This window comes from Salvelinus namaycush, chromosome 16 (genome assembly GCF_016432855.1).
Source record: "Salvelinus namaycush isolate Seneca chromosome 16, SaNama_1.0, whole genome shotgun sequence".
NCBI classification, from domain to species: Eukaryota; Metazoa; Chordata; class Actinopteri; order Salmoniformes; family Salmonidae; genus Salvelinus; species Salvelinus namaycush.
This window is the reverse complement of record NC_052322.1, coordinates 28,514,083-28,535,365: the sequence shown is the minus strand read 5'-3', so window position 1 is coordinate 28,535,365 and position 21,283 is coordinate 28,514,083. Positions and strand designations below refer to the sequence as shown.

The 21,283-nt window shown below is 48.0% G+C and overlaps 1 protein-coding gene across 1 annotated transcript in view; it reads right to left on the bottom strand.

Moving 5' to 3' along the window:
• celsr3 (cadherin, EGF LAG seven-pass G-type receptor 3) overlaps positions 1–21,283 on the bottom strand; it is a 53,963-nt gene that overhangs the window by 28,344 nt on the left and 4,336 nt on the right. The window contains exons 2-9 of the mRNA XM_039011517.1: positions 20,091–20,336; positions 16,829–19,856; positions 11,410–11,747; positions 10,888–11,176; positions 1,734–1,956; positions 1,070–1,185; positions 870–958; positions 298–455 (exon numbers count right to left, since the gene is read on the bottom strand). Of these exons, the coding sequence (XP_038867445.1) occupies positions 298–455; positions 870–958; positions 1,070–1,185; positions 1,734–1,956; positions 10,888–11,176; positions 11,410–11,747; positions 16,829–19,856; positions 20,091–20,336 (4,487 nt within the window). The remainder of the gene's footprint in view (positions 1–297; positions 456–869; positions 959–1,069; positions 1,186–1,733; positions 1,957–10,887; positions 11,177–11,409; positions 11,748–16,828; positions 19,857–20,090; positions 20,337–21,283) is intronic.

The following is a 21,283-nucleotide window of genomic DNA, read 5'->3' as shown; positions in this document are numbered from 1 at the left end:
CCTCAGCGCTTACAGACCACAGCAGCAGTGGTGAGTGACTTGTCAAGTCCAGACAACATTGCCAGGCTTAAGTGGCAATGCTGAGGGTTTAACCCTGACACTGACTTGCACGTGACGTGCACGTGTGTGTGTGTGTGTGTGTGTGTGTGTGTGTGTGTGTGTGTGTGTGTGTGTGTGTGTGTGTGTGTGTGTGTGTGTGTGTGTGTGTGTGTGTGTGTGTGTGTGTGTGTGTGTGTGTGTGTGTGTGTGTGTGTGTGTGAGAGAGAGATAGAGAGATGGAGAGATGGAGAGACTTACTTCTTGGAGCTGGTCTGCTTGCCCTGAGCAGCACAGCTGTAGTTGCCGAGCTGTGTTCCGAAGCGTAGCGACACTGCTGTGTCACAGTCGTCCACGCTGACCACCGCCACCTTCTCATCAGATGGACCCTGGGCCTCCCCACTCACACTGCGCTTGGGCTGGGGCAGACACAGGGACAGTCAAATTTAACACACACACATACAAACAGTACACACACAGTACACACACAGAACACACAGAATACACCAAAACACCTTGCTGTACTCTTGCTGCTTGTGCTGCTACAAAGACAGAGAGTAAAATGCAGTACACACACAGTGGACTATCAGAGAGAGGGAAGAATATGTGACATAGAAAGAAACACTGACACTGCAAATGGGCTAAGAGGGCAGGGGAACTCACAGCCACACTCACAGAGAGTGAAAGACAAACCTGTACACACAGCCATACCGTACTCACACTGTGCGAGGGCTGAGAAAAATGTAGAAGGGGAGAAAATTCTAACAAATGCATGGTATGTGCAGATATTAAGGGTTACACACATACACACACACACACACACAGGGACTCGCCTTGTTGTAGTAGTGGATGTGGACAGTGTGCCAGTTTCCATCGGCCACGCCCCCAGGTAGAAAGGGGCTCACCTGAGTGGACAATTCACCTGGGGACAGACAGGTCAGAGGTCACACTCAAAACCAGGGTTTTGCCTACCATTGTATAGGCGGGGCACACCTACAAAGCCATACACATACAGATACAGATCGACACATACCTGTGGAGTACTTGAGCACCACCTGTCCCTCTAGGATCTCCAGAGTCAGGAAGTCGTGTTTCTCATTGAAGCGTCCGTTGTAGAAGAGGAGGCCACTGTTCTCCAGAGTGGCAAAACTGTAATACAACCCACAACCATGTTAGAGCGCTGTGAGTAACCCCACCATCACACACACGGTACAGGAGATGCTCTGTACATAGTACAGGATAAGCTGTAGGGTTCACTGCAAATCTCTAATGCAAGTGTACATGAGTATATAGGACATTGTGGTATATAATAAATAAAAGATCTATGCCTGCTGAGAGAGGCTGGGACGGATCACGTCATGTGTCTTAAAGCTAATGTACCTCTGAGTCACGGGATTTAGTTAGACCTGAGATCACATGTGTGACCACTTCACCCTAGCAATCACGTCTGACCAATCAGAACACACCAAGGGGCCACACCAGGTCCCAAGTTGGGCCTCTAGGAGTGGGGGAGGGGACAAAGAGAACAGGATAGAGGGTAAAATATAAAAAATAAATGACATGACACATGAAAGAAAGAGCAGGAAATTGAGAAAGGGTCTAAAAAGAAAGATTGAAAGAGAGAGCGAGAGAGAAAGAGAGAAAAAGAGAGAGTGAGAGAAAATAAAGACAAAAAGAAAAAGAAAGTCAGTACTCACGTGAGAGAAATGGAGAGGTGGAATCTCTGGCGGAGGCCTCGGAACATGATAAATGATTTGGGGGGGAAGGAGCGTGCAGTGACAGCGCAGTAGGGCCGCTCGTACCCTCCTGCGGGGCACTCACAGCGGAACCCCCCTCCAGACAGCTCCCTGCACGTCCCCCCATTCCTACACACCCCCGGGACACAGCGGCCCTGACGCCTGTCCCACTCACACCGCTCGCCTGGGAAGGAGAGGGGATGCAGCATGTTACTGTACACATACAGTACCAGTCCAAAGTTTGGACACACCTACTCATTCAAGGGTTCATTTTTATTTTTTTATGATTTTCTACATTGTAGAATAATAGTGAAGACATCACAACTATGAAATAACACATATGGAATCATGTAGTAACCAAAAAAGTGTCAAAACAATCAAAATATATTTTAGATTCTTCAAAGTAGCCGTCCTTTGCCTTGATGACAGCTTTGCACACTCTGCATTTTCTCAACCAGTTTCATGAGGTAGTCACCTGGAATGCATTTCAATTAACAGGTGTGCCTTGTTAATTTGTGGAATTTCTTTCCTTCTTAATGTGTTTTAGCCAATCAGTTGTGTTGTGACAAGGTAGGGGTGGTATACAGAAGATAGCCCTATTTGGTAAAAGATCAAGTCCATACTATGGCAAGAACAGCTCAAATAAGCAAAGAGAAACAACAATCCATCATTACTTTAAGACAAAAAGGTCAGTCAATGCTGAAAATTTCAAGATCTTTGAAAGTTTCTTCAAGTGCAGTCGCAAAAACCATGAAGCGCTATAATGAAACTGGCTCTCATGAGGACCGGCACAGGAAAGGAAGACCCAGAGTTATCTCTGCTGCAGAGGATAAGTTCATTAGAGTTACCAGCCTCAAAAATTGCAGCCCAAATAAATGCTTCACAGAGTTCAAGTAACAGACACATCTCAACATCAACTGTTCAGAGGGGACGGCATGAATCAGGCCTTCATGGTAGAATTGCTGCAAAGAAACCACTACTAAAAGGACACCAATAAGAAGAAGAGATGTGCTTAGGCCAAGAAACACGAGCAATGGACATTAGACCGGTGGAAATCTGTCCTTTCGCTCTGATGAGTCCAAATGTGAGATTTTTGGTTCCAACCACCGTGTCTTTGTGAGACGCAGAGTAGGTGAACGGATGATATCCGCATGTGTGGTTCCCACCGTGAAGCATGGAGGAGGAGGTGTGATAGTGTAGAGGTGCTTTGCTGGTGACACTGTCTGTGATTTATTTCACATTTCGAATTCAAGGCACACTTAACCACCATGGCTACCACAGCATTCTGCAGCGATATGCCATCCCATCTGGTTTGCGCTTAGTGGGACAACCATTTGTTTTTCAACAGGACAATGACCCAACACACCTCCAGGCTGTTTAACTTCTTATGGCTGGGGGCAGTATTTAGTAGCTTGGATGAATAAGGTGCCCAGAGTAAACTGCCTGCTACTCAGTCCCAGAAGCTAAGATATGCATATTATTGGTAGATTTGGGTAGAAAAAACTCGGAAGTTTCTAAAACTGTTTGAATGATGTCTGTGAGTATAACAGAACTCATATGGCAGGCAAAAACCTGAGAAAAAATCCAACCAGGAAGTGGGAAATCTGAGGTTTGTAGGTTTGCCTATCCAATATACAGTGTCTTTGGGGTCATATTGCACTTCCTAAGGCTTCCACTAGATGTCAACAGTCTTTAGAACCTTGTTTGATGCTTCTACTGTGAAGAATGAGGGAAGGAGAGCTCTTTGAGTCAGGTGTCTGGCATGAGCTGATCACTGGCGCTCCCGTGAGAGCGACCTGCCGACCTGCGTTCCATCGCATTTCTGAAGGAATTCTCCGGTTGAAACATTATTGAAAATTTCTGTTAAAAACATCCTAAAGATTGATTCTATACATCGTTTGACATGTTTCTATGAACTGTAATGGAATTTTTTTACTTTTCGTCTGACCTGCACGTCATCAATTTGGATTTTGGATCTAAACGCGCGAACAAAAAGGAGGTATTTGGACATAAATTATGGATGTTATCGAACAAAACAAACATTTCTCTGTGGAACTGGGATTCCTGGGAGTGCATTCTGATGAAGATCATCAAAGGTAAGTGAATATTTATAATACTATTTCTGACTTCTGTTGACTCCACAACATGGCGGATATCTGTATGGCTTGTTTGGGCTCTGAGCGCTGTACTCAGATTATAGCATGGTAATGCTTTTTCCGTAAAGTTTTTTTGAAATCTGACACAGCGGTTGCATTAAGGAGAAGTTTATCTAAAGTTCCATGTAAAACACTTGTATCTTTTATCAATGTTTATTATTGTAACGTCCTGACCAGAGTTCTTATGTGTTTTGCTTGTTTAGTGTTGGTCAGGACGTGAGCTGGGTGGGAATTCTATGTTGTGTGTCTAGTTCGTCTGTTTCTGTGTCCAGCCTAATATGGTTCTCAATCAGAGGCAGCTGTCAATCGTTGTCCCTGATTGAGAATCATATATAGGTGGCTTGTTTTGTGTTCGGGATTGTGGGTGGTTGTTTCCTGTCTTTGTGTTTTGTCTGCACCAGCTAGGACTGTGACGGTTAGTTTGTGTTGTCATTTTGTATAGTGTCTTGTTTTGTGTTAATTAAATAATGGAAAATTACCACGCTGCACATTGGTCCTCAGATCCTTCTCGCCTCTCCTCGTCTGAGGAGGAGGACGACTTAGACTGCCGTTACAATTATGAGTATTTCTGTAAATTGATGTGGCTCTCTGCAAAATCACTGGATGTTTTGGAGGCAAAACATTACTGAACATAACGCGCCAATGTAAACTAAGATTTTTGGATATAAATATGAACTTTATCGAACAAAACATACATGTATTGTGTAACATGAAGTCCTATGAGTGTCATCTGATGAAGATCATCAAAGGTTAGTGATTAATTTTATCTCTATTTCTGCTTTTTGTGACTCCTCTCTTTGGCTGGAAAAATGGCTGTGTTTTTCTGTGACTAGGTACTGACCTAACATAATCGTTTGGTGTGCTTTCGTCGTAAAGCCTTTTTGAAATCGGACACTGTAGCTGGATTTACAACAAGTTTATCTTTAAAATGATGTAAAATACTTGTATGTTTGAGGAATTTTAATTATGAGATTTCTGTTGTTTGAATTTGGCGCCCTGCACTTTCACTGGCTGTTGTCAAGTCGATCCCTTTAACGGATCTCAGCCATAATAAGTTAAGGGCTATTTGACCAAGAAGGAGTGTGATGGAGTGCTGCATCAGATGACCTGGCCTGCACAATCCCACAACCTCAACCCAATTGAGATGGTTTGGGATGAGTTGGAATGCAGAGTGAAGGGAAAGCAGCCAACAAGGTCTAAGCATATGTGGGAACTCCTTCAAGATTGTTGGAAAGGTATTCCAGGCGAAGCTGTTTGAGAGAATGCCAAGAGTGAACAAAGCTGTCATCAAGGCAAAGGGTAGCTACTTTGAAGAATCTTAAATATAAAATATGTTTTGATTTGTTTAACACTTTTTTGGTTACTACATGATTCCATATGTGTTATTTATTCGTTTTGATGGCTTCACTGTTATTCTACAATGTAAAAATTTTCTAAATAAAGAAAAACCCTTGAATGAGTAGGTGTGTCCAAACTTTTGACTGGTACTGTACGTACGAACATACTGTACATACATAATTAGTAGGCTAACAACAGATGCAAACATGCACCAAAAAAAGTACAGGATACGTACAAATATTGACAACTCACATGAATGGAATAATGTAATCACGTAAAGCCCTATTTATAATGCAATTTTTTTCTTCATTACATAAAAAAAGAAACACTCTACAAAACTCCCACTATATATACAAAGGTATGTGGACACCCCTTCAAATTAGTGGATGGGGCTATTTCAGCCACACCCGTTGCTGATAGGTGTATAAAATCGAGCACACAGCCACGCAATCTCCATAGACAAACATTGGCAGTAGAATGGACTTACTGAAGAGCTCAGTGACTTTCAACGTGGCACAGTCATAGGATGCCACCTTCCCAACTAGTCAGTTAATCAAATTTCTGCCCTACTAGAGCTGCCCCGGTCAACTGTAAGTGCTGTTATTGTGAAGTGGAAACGTCTTGGAACAACAACGGCTCAGCCGCGAAGTGGTAGGCCACACAAGCTCACAAAATGGAACTGCCAAGTGCTGAAGCGAGTTGCGGGTAACACTCTACTGTCCTTGGTTGCAACACTCACTACCGAGTTCCAAACTGCCTCTGGAAGCAACGTCAGGACAAGAACTGTTCGTTGGGAGCTTCATGAAAGGGGTTTCCATGGCCGAGCAGTCGCACACAAGCCTAATATCACCATATGCAATGCCAAGCGTCAGCTGGAGTGGTGTAAAGCTCGCCGCCATTGGACTCTGGAGCAGTGGAAACACATTCTCTGGAGTGATGAATCACGTTTCACCATCTGGCAGTCCGACGGACAAATCTGGGTTTGGCGGATGCCAGGAGAATGCTACCTGCTCGAATGCAAAGTGCTAACTGTAAAGTTTGGTGGAGGAGGAATAATGGTCTGGGGGTGTTTTTCATGGTTCAGGCCCCATAGTTCCAGTGAAGGGAAATCTTAACTCTACAGTATACAATGACATTCTAGATGAGTCTGTGCTTCCAACTTTGTGGCAACAGTTTGGGCATTGTTTCAGCATGACAATGCCCCCGTGCACAAAACGAGGTCCATACAAAAATGGTTTGTCAATATCGGTGTGGAAGAACTTTACTGGCCTGCGCAAAGCCCTGACCTCGACCCCATCGAACACATTTGGGATGAATTGGAACTCCGACTGCAACCCAGGCCTAATCACCCAACATCAGTGTCCGACCTCACTAATGCTCTTGTGGCTGAATGGAAGCAAGTCCCTGCAGCAGTGTTCCATCATGTAGTGGAAAGCCCCAGAAGAGTGGAGGCTGTTATAGCAGCAAAGGGAGGACCAACTCAATATTAATGACCATCATTTTGGAATGAGATATTCGACGAGCAGGTGTCCACATACTTTTGGTCATGTAGTGTATTAAATGTATAGATGAACCATAAGAATGTATAGAGGACTCATCTTCATATCTGTGCCATTATAGCATCTGTGACAGCATGGGCAGCGCCATTGAGGCTACAACCCATCAGAATCTACTTTAAAATGTCTGAAGCATGGTGGAAGCACACAATGGTGCTGTCCATGCTATAACAGCCTTTTGGCCACTAGAGGCTTCTATCATTCTCTATGGGAGAAACCAACATTTCCTCATACAATTCTTTTGCCAGGATTTCTCAAAATATGACTGTAACTGCAGGCAAACCCATTTGTGTGGGCAGTAGTCTCACTAGAGGCTTCTATCATTCTCTATGGGATGAACCAACATTTCCTCATTCTATTCCTTTGCCAGGATTTCTCAAAATATGACTGTCACTGCAGGCAAACCCATTTGTGTGGGCAGTAGTCTCTGCTGAATGCCCAGCAAATAAAACTATATCACTACAGGCAAAAATATACATATAGTCAGACTCAGCAGATTGAGTACAATACACAGCTAGAGAGCTCCAGCCAGCCTCCCTATCAATGAGCTGGTGTAAACACAGTGTGGGGATTAACTGCCTTCACCCTGCAGACACACTGCTCCTCCAGGCCCCCAGTTTAGAGGCCTGCTGAGGTCCATGGAGACATGCAGATCATGTTAGAGCTGCAGGCTAGGCCTTTGTATGGCGGGCCTAATGGTGTCTCGTTGGTACAATATTTGTTCAGCGTCAAGACACTACTATGGTGAATGCAGCCACTGGCATGGTTTAAAACAACCACCAAGCAGACGATTGTGCTTGGTGGGCGAGACTGCAGAGTGCCTTGGTCTTTTTCTCATGCGTGTATGGACACCCATGCTGACACACACACAAACTGGCTGACTGTACCCCCCGGTATGATGTGCAGTGTTAAAACATGGTAGGGTTCTGTGTCTAAAAGCATGAAGAGTTTAAACGACTTTCACTTTCACCCCTCCTTCTCCCTCCTTTCTACCCCCCCCCCCCAAGACACACACACACACACCACGTACACACACACAAAACCCACCACCACCATTTACATTATTTTTCTCTCTCTCTGGCACTTGCATGCTCACACACACACACACACACACACACACACACACACACACACACACACACCAACTTATTAATATTAAAATAAATAAACAGACATTAATAATCATGAATTATTTGTCTAGTGATACAGAAAGACAGACACACAGACAGACAGTGGAAACGTCTAGCAACCCGAAGGTTGAGTGTTTGAATCTCATCACGGACAACTTTGGCATTTTAGCTAATTAGCAAATTTGCAAGTACTTACTTCCTTTTAGCTACGACTACTTAGCATGTTAGCTAACCCTCCCCTAACTCTAACCCTAACCTTAACCCTTTAACCTGAATCCTAACCCTAACCTTGATCCTAACCTTAACCCCTAACCCTAACCCTTTGCCTAGCTAACATTAGCCACCTAGCTGATGTTAGAGACAACACATTTGAATACATAACATATCATACGTTTTGCTAATTGGTAACATATTGTACAAATTGCAATTCATAACATATTGTACGAAATGGATGATAGACATCCACAAATCAATGTATGCCATATTAAACGTAACATATCATACTAATTGGAGTCGCCCAGATTTACATTTACTATGTTAAATGTAAATCTGTGTCTACCACTGAGTCCATGTCTACCACTGAGTCCATGTTGCCCTGGCAAAGAACAGAAGAACCTATTATTTTCACTTCACTGACTCTCCTATAATTGTTTGGTGTACAACTCTGCGCTCACTCAACACACTGAAGGCCCACTCAAACCGATAGGGAGCACAGTTTAGCTTCTACATTCATATTCTCCATAGACTTACATAGAAATGGAGCAATTACTGTACAAAAGCTTTCCCTAAGATAACAAGACACTTATGCTCTTGTTATAAAAAACGACTCTACATTCTACCGGTGCTTCTCTATTATCTTTATTCTGGACAAACGGAGCACTATTTCTGTCCTCTTCCCCCTCTCCCTCTTTTCTTCTCCACACACCCTGTCCATCCTGACTTCCCCTTTTCCTCTCTTCCTCCCTCATTCTCTCCATCCCTATGCCTGCACATTCTTAAAACTATCTTCCTATTGCCCTTCATCCCTATCGTTGCTTCTTATTTCCCCTGCTTCTTATTTTCTCCTCCCTTCCCCATTCTCTCTGTATCTCGAGCTAATGCATTCACACCCCTTCATTCATGGGATGTTTTATTCATTAACGCCATCGCTTCCCCTACGGCTCCTCAACCTACCCCTCCTTCCCTCCCACACATGGTACATCCCCAGAGGCCATCGCTCTACCTCCTTCCTTCTCTACCTCCTCTGACTCTTTCGCTCTCTTTTTCTACCTCCTTCCCTCTCTCTCCATCTTTACCTCCTTCCTTCCCTGTTCTCTCTCTACATCCCTCTCTCTCTTTTTCTCTCTCTACCTCCTTACCTCTTTCTCTCTGTACATTAGTCCCTCTCTCTTTTTCTCTGCCTAGTTCTCCTCTCTCTGCCTCTGATGCTTCCCTTTCTTCTTCCTAGCTTAGCCCCTCCCACTCCCTTTAGTCCCCCTTTTCCCATGGAGCTCAGTTGGTAGAGCATGGAGCTCAGTTGGTAGAGCATGGAGCTCAGTTGGTAGAGCATGGCGCTCGGTAGAGCATGGCGCTCGGTAGAGCATGGAGCTCAGTTGGTAGAGCATGGCGCTCAGTTGGTAGAGCATGGCGCTCAGTTGGTAGAGCATGGAGCTCAGTTGGTAGAGCATGGAGCTCAGTTGGTAGAGCATGGAGCTCAGTTGGTAGAGCATGGAGCTCAGTTGGTAGAGCATGGAGCTCAGTTGGTAGAGCATGGCGCTCAGTTGGTAGAGCATGGCGCTCAGTTGGTAGAGCATGGCGCTCAGTTGGTAGAGCATGGCGCTCAGTTGGTAGAGCATGGCGCTCAGTTGGTAGAGCATGGCGCTCAGTTGGTAGAGCATGGAGCTCAGTTGGTAGAGCATGGCGCTCAGTTGGTAGAGCATGGCGCTCAGTTGGTAGAGCATGGCGCTCAGTTGGTAGAGCATGGCGCTCAGTTGGTAGAGCATGGCGCTCAGTTGGTAGAGCATGGCGCTTGCAACATCAGGGTTGTGGGTTCCATTCTCACGGAAGACCAGTAAGGAAATGTATGCACTCACTGCTATAAATCGCTCTGGATAAGAGCATCTGCTAAATGACTAAAATGGAAATGGAAAATGTACTCTTTGCTCCATCTCTCCCTCTCTATACTCCCCCTCTTTCCTTTATCTATAAATACTCTAAGTAGTTCTCTTTTCTCCATATCTTTTATTATCTCCATGGGAATCATGCCGTCTATTATAGAATCATTATTAAATGCCTGTGTTAGTTCTCTGCAGTCCATTGAAACAACACAGTGACATTTCATACAAACACAGGCAATACAGAAAATCCTCAAAACCCTCCTCTCTATTTCCCATCAGTCTCTATTTTCTATTCATCGTTGCGATCGCTTTCTTCATTCCCCGTATCTCTCTCACCCTCTTTCTAGTTCTCCCTCTCTCCTTTAGTCTCTAACTTCTCTCTCTGTAAGAGTTTGAACAGCGCTTAAGGCTCCTTCTCACTTCTGAAAGATAAGTGCTGGTTCACCCCAAGCTTTTTTGATCTGAAATGAAAGAGAATATGAAACACCTCTAACATATTCATGGCATCTATCCTCCATCACTTCCACCATAAGACAGTATTGCAGCTATTCCCAGGGGAAAGGAGGAGGGATGGGAAACACGTCTAGTCCTGTGTCCTTGTGAGGACATAACACTACTCTGTTTCCAGAGACTCACTCACAGGAACAAACACACACATTTTTCATAAATAGTCAGAAATGTCACACAAAATGTGCATCAGACATAAGCATACACACACACACACACACACACACACACACACACACACACACACACACACACACACACACACACACACACACACACACACACACACACACACACACAGTGACTAAACACCTATTAGCTGTGTAGTCTACCTGTGTAGTCTTCTCTGCAGATACAGGTGTAGCCTCCCTCCCTGCGAGCACACACTCCTCCGTTGAGACAGGGGTTGGAGTAACACAGGTTGATCTCCGTCTCGCAGTAGTCCCCAGTGAAGCCTGCGGGGCAGCGGCAGCGCAGCCCGGCGATGGGGTGGATGGGCCGGAACAGGACGGAGGGAGAGGAGATAAAGGGAGCAGAGCTGTTGAAGCGAAGCACCGAGATGCACTTCATGTAGTTCTGACACGGCTCCCGCAGACACACGTTGTCATCGAACGGGAGCACCTGTTTTACAACACACACACACAGATAGTTTCAATTCAGTGGACGGGTTGGGAAAAGCGTGAGAGTGAAAGAGAGCGTGTGTGTGTGTGTGTGCGTGTCCGTCCATGAGTAAAATGTACTCTTGTAAGTGTGTGTGTTCAGTGCGTACATCTATGTATCTTGATGCGTAACCACATATGTCTAATGCTATCTGTGTTTCTGAGTTGATCTGTCTGTTCTTCCGCCTCCCGTACCTCCATCTTTGCCAAGGAGGTGAGGTGCGGACGGTTGAGGTAGAGTTGCTCTTCCAGGGCCTCTGAGGGTAAAAAGTTACCCCCGGGCAGCGCAGCGGTGAAACTGACGTTCAGGATGCCCCCTGCTTCGCCGTCCGGCTGGATGTTAAATACAAAAACATCCTCCGGAGGGATGGACAGCACCGCCGACACCCCCTCCAGGAAGTGACCCAGCAGTGGGGACAGGAAGTGCTCCTGGGACATGTTTTGGAGGCGCACTGTCACGCTGCTGCTCAACATGTCCTCTGTGATGATGAGCACTCGAAGAACGCACTGGGCCGAGATACTGTGGACTCCGTCTGAGAGAGAGGGGGAGAGAGGGTGAGGGGGGTGAGGTTGCTATGTCAATCTGTAGAGATACACATATTTAGGTAGCATGAAGAGCTTGGTAGTGTGGAGTACTACAGGACAAATAGGAAAGTAGGAGAGAGTGAGTGTCGGTGGAGCTACTGAGAGACAGGAGAGACAGGAGAGAGTGAGGGTCGGTGGAGCTACTGAGAGACAGGAGAGACAGGAGAGAGTGAGGGTCGGTGGAGCTACTGAGAGACAGGAGAGAGTGATGGTCGGTGGAGCTACTGAGAGACAGGAGAGGCAGGAGAGAGTGATGGTCGGTGGAGCTACTGAGAGACAGGAGAGAGTGAGGGTCGGTGGAGCTACTGAGAGACAGGAGAGAGTGAGGGTCGGTGGAGCTACTGAGAGACAGGAGAGAGTGAAGGTCGGTGGAGCTACTGAGAGACAGGAGAGAGTGAGGGTCGGTGGAGCTACTGAGAGACAGGAGAGAGTGAGGGTCTGTGGAGCTACTGAGAGACAGGAGAGAGTGAGGGTCTGTGGAGCTACTGAGAGACAGGAGAGAGTGAGGGTCTGTGGAGCTACTGAGAGACAGAAGAGAGTGAGGGTCTGTGGAGCTACTGAGAGACAGGAGAGAGTGAGGGTCTGTGGAGCTACTGAGAGACAGGAGAGAGTGAGGGTTTGTGGAGCTACTGAGAGACAGGAGAGAGTGAGGGTCTGTGGAGCTACTGAGAGACAGAAGAGAGTGAGGGTCGGTGGAGCTACTGAGAGACAGGAGAGAGTGAGGGTCTGTGGAGCTACTGAGAGACATGAGAGAGTGAGGGTCTGTGGAGCTACTGAGAGAAAGGAGACAGAATGAGGATGTTGACATTGTGGGGGGAGGGGAGCGGTGGCAGCTGGTTTGATTACAGGATTATGAGGAGGCTGACTCCCTACTGACCTCACACACGCTCACATCACACACACGCACACACACACACACACACACACACACACACACACACACACACACACACACACACACACACACACACACACACACACACACACACACACACACACACACACACACACACACACCCACACCCACACACACCAGGCGCTAATAAATGAACAGCCAGGGGGTCGACTAGGATTATGAGAGGAAGGCTCAAACCAAAATATGATTCTTCATGTTCAAGAAATAATATGGGGAAAAACAGTGGAGAATTTCTCTCATTGTAAAAAGAAAAAGGAAATGTCAACACAGAATACAAAATAGGGAATACTGCTCAGGCAAAATAACTTGCAAAAATGAATATCTAATTACTTTTGTTCTTGTAATGACACATGGATCGTAGTCAAGGAGGTAATCTTTTGTGATTTGCACCCCTTGCCTGGCTTATTTCCAGCTAGCAGCTACATAGCTAACTCAGAAACAGGTACACACAATGAGCTACAATATAGGCTAATCCACCTAGCAACTAGCTAAGTCGGGAGCAGGTAGGCTACATACAGTACAATATAACTGAGCAATCAGCAATAACTTAGGAACAGATACTGTACATACAGCACAATAATAGAACCCAGCTAGCAGCTAGTAGCTAACTCACTCTGAAGCAGGTATTGTAGCTACACAGAGTACAACACAACCCAGACCTAATGCATGTAGCTACTGGCCCTCTGAGGCTAAGCTACCTTTCTAGCTATAAACTTTTATAACCCTCCCCAAAGCATAAATGGAGGTTATTTTAGCATCTTTAGCACTGAGGGGAAAACAAGCGTTTGTAAATAACACTTTGTGGGCTTCTTTTTGCTCCTATCCATGTTTTCGTGTCATGACTCCACACTTCAAACGGAGGAGTGGTGTTTTAGGTCTGCTGGGTTGAGAGGGGCTACTCCAGGTACACTTGGCTAATATAGTTTTACCGCCTCCTAGATATAAGCAATGCTTCCTTTCCTAAACCTAGGGCTGGAAATAGCAAGCTGCCTGCTACCCACGTCAGTAGCTATGCAGTACATGCCCAAACCCTTTTAAAGAGATGGAGCCTTGCCTTGCTCCTCTGTCACTTCAGCCAAACCTGAACCTGCTGCGAGACGGGAACAACTTTCATTTCATGTACACACACAGCTCCCTTTCCCTCCAGTCATATCAGGGGAGACTGAACAAGTGTTGGCCTTTTCAAATGGATGGAAATTGTTTTGGGCATGCAGAGTCACCTAGAAATAACAAGTGTAGGTCCCCAGGATGGTTAAATTATGAACACACAATGTGGCTCAGACTCCCACACACGGAAACACACACACACAACCACAGAAAGAAACACATCCATAGCCTGCATTCATTCACAATCTTGCTCGTGTGAACAGACACACACATGCACACTACAGGCAGTGGTCTGACAGATGATTTCTGTGCTCTGTTTGTTTTAAAATCCCTTCTCCCCCTGAGGTCTGAACACTCATTATTCTCAGTGCAAAGTAGAACGGAATAAGCCACACAGTCAAAGAGCTCTCTACAGGCTTCTACTGCATCTTAACAACACCGTGTCTAATCTCCCATTAAACCACATACATGGATACACACACACACAATCACTTTACACACACATTAGGCATCAGCATAAAAGTGCATTTTACAGACATATGCTTATAGTCTCAGTGATCTGATCTATCTGTTTTATCTTCCCAGGCGTACAGACGTATCTACCACGCCACGTTTACAACTACTGTATGTATATAACGGGAAATTACTTATTTGTAGCATACACACTCCCTCACATTAATTATACTGTTCTTACGCTTGCACACACAAATACACCTGGACACACTTACTACAGGATGCATCGGTGTGTGTTGAATAAGTAAAGGATGATCCTAAGAGAGGAGAGGAGAGGAAAGAAAGAGAGAGGGAGAAAGAGAGAGGGTGTATGGGCCCTGCTGTCTATTGTGGTTCAAGTGCATTACAGAGGGATTATATTATTATTATTAATTTTTTGTACTTTTACCCCTTTTTCTCCCCAATTTCATGGTATCCAATTGGTAGTTACAGTCTTGTCCCATCGCTGCAACTCCCGTATGAACTCAGGAGAGGTGAAGGTCGAGAGCCATGCGTCCTCCGAAACACAACCCTGCCAAGCCGCACTGTTCTTGACACACTGCTTGCTTAACCCGGAAGCCAGCTGCAACTATGTGTTGGAGGAAACACTGTACAACTGGCGACCAAGTCAGCTTGCAAGCACCCGGCCCACCACAAGGAGTCGCTAGAGTGCAATGGGACAAGGACATCCCAGTGGGCCAAACCCTCCCCTAACCCGGATGACGCTGGGCCAATTGTGCGCTGCCTCATGGGTCTCCTGGTCATGGCCAGCTGTGACACAGCCTGGGATCGAACCCGTGTTTGTAGTGACGTCTTAAGCACTGCGATGCAGTGCCTTAGACCTCTGCGCCACTTGGGCTGCTAACAGAGGGATTATTTAATGAGAAAATCCTACAGCTGGAGCAGGAAGAAAAGGATCTCTTTACGAACACTGTAAACTGTGCCAAACTATCTGGCCATCCCTTGCATGACCAGTCAAGAACACATTTATATATGCTGGACGGTAAACGTTTACAACACACGTTTTATAGAAAGTGCAAATCAAATCTCTATTATTTGCCTTTCATGTTTAAATATCTCTGTCTACACCCATATGTACTGTATAGACACACACAAACACAGATACACACCCAAGCACACAGATTCACACACACACATAAACAAACACACACACACACACACACACACACAAAAGAGGGGAAGTGGTGGTGGTGTGTGTTGGTGTCCCAAGGGAAGAAGACAGACAGATGGACAGAGACAGATATCAGATGAGTCCTGCTGTCCTGTTGGGATCTTAGACCGACTGGCTATATTACATCTTAATCTCCCCACTCTCCAGTCTTAGACAAGAGCACGAGTCAAAGCCAAGCAAGCGAGAGAGAACCAGAGACAGCCACAGCCCCAGAGAGAGAGAGAGAAAAGAGAGTGATACAGAGAGCCCATGAGAGACAGAGAGATAGAGCGAGAGACAGAGAGCATGAGAGAGAGAGCGTGAGCAGAGAGAGAGGGAGAGAATGTGAAGGGAGGGGAGGAGAGGGGAGGGGAGCCAGGCAGACACAGACAGCAGCATATACAATGAATCTGACAGACTTGCTCTCAGACTGACTGTATTTCATTATAATCTCATAACACTCCAGCCCTGGAGGAGAGGAGTGGGCAGAGAGAGGCTGAGAAAGGCTGAGTGTGGGAGAGACGGAGGGAGGGCGAAATGGAGGGAGGGAAACGATGAACAGAGACTTCTACTGCAGAGGGAAAATTGAAAGGGACAGGGAGAGAGGGAGAAAGAGAGATGCACAAACACACACGCACATACGATCACGCAAACATACACAGACAAACAAACAAACACAGATAGACAAACAAACACACACTCGTATTCAAAATCACACACAAATAGGCATTAAGCACCCACAATGCAATTGGAATAAAAGCTCTGTAAATAGGCCAGCTCACACAAAAACACTGCCCATATAAAACCTATTTATTAACAAACTAGAAATGCATGACTGTTGTACAGTAAAATAAATCATAAACCATCGTTACCAGGCAGTTTATCATACCATGCCACATTTTGCCTTATTTATCTCAATACAAATACATAAATCATGGAACAAGAGCCTAAGTATTTGAAATGCCCCTTTACCGCTCAGTCATTCACATTTTCTGACCAGCCCTTCCACACACTCTTTCTGTCCCACACACACACACAAACCACACACTCTTTCTGTCCCACACACACACACACACACACCACACACTCTTTCTGTCCCACACACACACACACAAACCACACACTCTTTCTGTCCCACACACACACACACACACACAAACCACACACTCTTTCTGTCCCACACACACACACACACACACACACACACACCACACACTCTTTCTGTCCCACACACACACTCTTTCTGTCCCACACACACAAACCACACACTCTTTCACACACAAATCTCTCTGTCCCCGTCCCTCTCTACACATCCAGCCACACTCTCTCTCTCTCTGGCTCACCTGTGACAGTGATGAGCATGGGGGCCACCAAGGCTCTGTTGTTGTCCAGCTTGCGGCTCAGCCGGATCTCCCCGCTGCTGTGGTTGAGAAGCAGCAGGTGCAGCTCGTTGCCCCGGTCGATAGTGTAGAAGAGACGGTCGCTCACGTCCGGGTCGTGGGCCGGCACCCGTCCGATCCCCCCACTGGGGAAACTGTTGGAACGGTTGGACACAAAGTTGTTGAAGATAATCTGGAAGTCCTGGAGCTGGGGCCGGTTGTCGTTCTGGTCCACCAGCCGGATGCGCACCGTGGCCCGACTCACCAAGGGGGCTGAGGTGGCCTGGACCACGATCACGTACTCTGAGCGGGCTTCGTAGTCCAGGTCGATGAGGGAGGTGAGCTCCCCAGAGAAGATGTCCATCTGGAAGATCTCAGGGATGTTACCTTCTACGATCTGGTACATGATCTGGGCGTTGGCCCCCTCGTCTGGATCTGTGGCTGTAATCTGGGCCACCACTGACCCCACAGCGCTGTTCTCCTTCACTAGAACCTCAAAGTCGTCCGCTGGGAACACGGGTGCGTTGTCATTGACATCGAGAACTGTCACCTGGATGTGGACGGGCGTCCGCTGTGGAGGCAACCCACGGTCCACTGCGTACGCCGTCAGCTCATAGAAGGGAACACTCTCGCGGTCCAGACGACGGACCGTGCGTACAATGCCCGATGTGGGCTCGATGGTGAAGTCACCGTCGCCGTCCTCCCCATTCTGGAAGGTGTACTGGACGCGGCCGTTGGCGTGGGCATCTCGGTCCATGGCGGATATCTGTAGGACGCTAGTGAAGGGTGGTGCGTCTTCACTGACGGTGCCCTGGTACCTGGGGCTGAGGAACTGTGGTGCGTTGTCATTCACATCGTTCACATTCACCTCTACGTAGGTGGTGTCAGACTTCTGTGGGATGCCGTTGTCCCGGGCGGTGATGGCTAGAGTGTAGGTCATCTGGTCTTCGTAGTCCAGCTCGGCCTGCAGGGTGATGGCTCCGCTGGACGGGTCGATGCGGAACTGGGGGATGTTGTCCTCCAAGAAGTAGGTGATGCGAGCGTTCTCACCGACGTCATCATCCGTGGCACTGATGACCACGACCGTGCTGCCCGGCGGCCGGTCCTCGTTCACAGACACTGAGTAGTGAGCGCTCTGGAATACAGGCCGGTGCGTGTTGGCATCCGTGATGTTGACGTGGACCTGGCACGTGTCGTGTAGTGTGCGGTCTGAGGCGGTCACAGTCAGAACGTAGCGCCGTTCCTGTTTGTAGTCGAGTGGCAGCGCTAGGGAGACCATCCCCGACCCTCCGGCTGTGCTTATGGCAAAGCGGTTACGCGTGTTGCCACCCGTGATCTGATAGGTGACCGCACTGTTGACATCACGATCGACCGCGGTCACAACGACCACACTGGTGCCCACGGCCGCGTCCTCATTAAGCCTCACAAAGTACTCTTTCTGCAGAAACTCTGGCCTGTTGTCATTGACGTCCATCACTGTTATGGTCACGCTGGCTGTGGCAGAGAGAGGTGGGACGCCATAGTCTCTGGCATCCACCCCAAAGAAGAAGTGTTCTACAGACTCTCGGTCCAGAGCCGAGCTGACCGTCACCCAGCCGGTGGCAGAGTTGATGGTAAAGGGCATGTCAGGGCTAGTGCCAGTCAGCCTGTACTCCAGACGGGCATTGTCCCCAGAGTCGGTGTCGATGGCCTGGATGTGGAGGATGGAGCTGCCCACGGGGGCGCTCTCCAGCACTGATGCCTGGAACGGTGTGGAAACGAAGATGGGAGGGTTGTCGTTGACGTCGGTCACCTGCACGCTGATGATACCTGTATTGTTGGAGAGGGGCGGCCGGCCGTTGTCCTGGGCCCGTACCCTCAGAGTGTATTCCCTCTCTGCCTCGAAGTCCAGAGGGGCAACTACCTGGATCTCCCCCGTCACACTGTCGATGTTGAACTGGCCCCGGCTGTTCCCACTGATGATGTTGTAGTGGACGGCCGCATTGCTATCCTTATCATAGTCCGTAGCACTTACCCTCAAGATCTCCGAGTGGGGCCGGACATCCTCCCTGACCGCCACCACATAGCGCTTCTCGCTGAACTGGGGAACGTTGTCGTTCTCATCCAGCACCGTGATGAAGACCTTAACGGTGGCTGAGCGCGGCCCGGGCTCCTTTCCCTGGTCACTGGCCTCCACGTGGAGGGTGTAACGCTCGTTGGTCTCCCTGTCGACTGCCCCCCGCGTAGTGATCAGCCCTGAGCGGGGGTCGATCTCGAAAGCGGCGCGGGCGGTGGCTGCGGTGTCTCCTATGAAGCGGTAGCGGATGTTGGCGTTGGACGGGGCATCCAGGTCAGTGGCTCGGAGCTGCAGGATGGGGTAACCCTCTTCCACGTTCTCCCGGATGGTCTCCCGGTACTCTGCATGCTCAAAAATGGGCGAGTGGTCATTGCGGTCGGCCACGGTGATGGCCACCATGGTGGTGCCAGAGAAGCGTGGAGAGCCGTGGTCTGACGCTGTGACCCGGAAGTAATGCAGGTCCATGTGCTCCCTGTCCAGCACCTGGGAGGTGGTGATGAGGCCTGTGTCGGGGTCAATGTGGAAGTAGTCAGTTGATCTGCTGTTCATGAGAGGGGCCATGGTGTAGCTGAGCATGCCTGCGTCACCTGAGTCTGGGTCTGTGGCTGAAATGGCTATGACTGAGGTGCCTGGGGGCTGGTTCTCTGGTACCTGCACCTGGAAGTTATACAGGGAGAAGTGAGGGTGTCTGTTGGCAGCACGGCGAACACGTCCCACCACCAAAACCTCTTTCTCTCTGTCCTCCTCACCTCCATCTTTCACTATGTGCCTTTCCAGGCTTCTCTCTCCACTGGAACTGTGCCTTTCCTCCTCTTCTTCCCACTCTCCCTGTGTGCTTTCATCCCCCTGCCACTCTTTGTTCCCCCCTCCTCCTGCTCCACTCTGTGCCTGTGTGTGCCTGGCCCTCTCCTGACCCTTTCCTCCCTCTCCCTCTCCCTCTCCAGTTATATCTGTTTGGGCTGTGGCTCTCTTTGTTATTCCTTCTGACTCCCACTCCTCCACTTCCTCTCTCCACGGCTCTCTGGCCTGTCCCTCCCCCACCTGTAATTCTCCTTCCCCAGACCCCTCTTCAACCTCGACCCCCATATGCCTCTCTCGCAGACTGACACCTTCTTGTTGTAATGGCACCAGTTTACTGGATTTTAATTGCGTGCGCGTGCCCCCCTGTACAGTGGTTAAGCTGTCGACAGCACACGCAGCGTGGAGGCACTCTTCCGGGAACGACCCCTGCTGTGTCTGTGAGCACGGTCCACTCAGATCCCCCGACACCTGTCTACTATCGGCATCGTTACTTTCGTCATTCGTTAGAACATTCTCCTCTTTGTTCTCCTCGTTGCTATTGTTGTTGTGGTTCTGGTTGTCATTTCTGATGTTGTTATTGCTATTGACGTTGTGAACACTCCCGAAAAAGATTGTCTGAAAGTGGTGAGCCAAATCTGCGTGTTTACTTTGGGAATCCTGTGTAAAGGTTTTCATGGGAGCTGTCCACAGTGCCTGTGGTGCTGAACTCATGTGCTGAGAACGGGTAGTGGGGTGGGGGCTAGCTCGTGGCCGGGAATGTGAGTCTGAGTCATCATCCCGTTTAGTCAGGTTGAGCTCGATGGAGAATGATAAAGGGGTTGTGGTAACGATATCCCTGTGAGTAACACCAGACTTAATTGCACGGGCGTGTGCCGTGAATGATATAGTGTAAGCGGTGATGGAAGACATTACAGGCGTGACGAGAGCTGACTCATTGTGAGCTGGCTCAGACTGAGGGTTAGGATTAGTGGCTCGAACAGACAATTCTGCTGCCTGTATGTCGTCATGGAATAAGGAAAACGAGTTTGTAGAGCTAAGTGAATGTATGTTTTCATTAGCGGTATGCCTACCGTTAGATAGAAAACAGAGACTATCCGTAATATTTGTGGTGGAGGGAAATTGGATGTTGACATTACTCCCTGCTATGCTCCCCCTAGGTCTAATAACGCTGGCTGAAGGTCCTCCCCCCACATCCATCTGCTGCAAACCACAACACCTCGTTACGGGGAGAGACGCCCAGGGTAACCCCTTGCTCTCTACACGGGATTGAGAGGTCTGTTCTCGGCCTGCCACCACTGATAATTTCTGTGGAGGAGCAGCCCGTACTTTAGGCTTGGCTGTTAGATAAACAGAGGCAAAATCATCATCCGGATCATTTGCGTTTACGTGATTGTTGACTTGTGCCTTCTCTCCGTCCATCCTCTGGCCCACACCCACCTGTCCAGGTGGTTGCTTAGCTATATATATGTGCTGTGTTGGAGAAAGTGGCTGGTGGAGAGGCCTTCTACACCTTTCAGAAGCCCCTCTCACTTCCCTAGCTATCTCGAACGCCTCGCTATCAG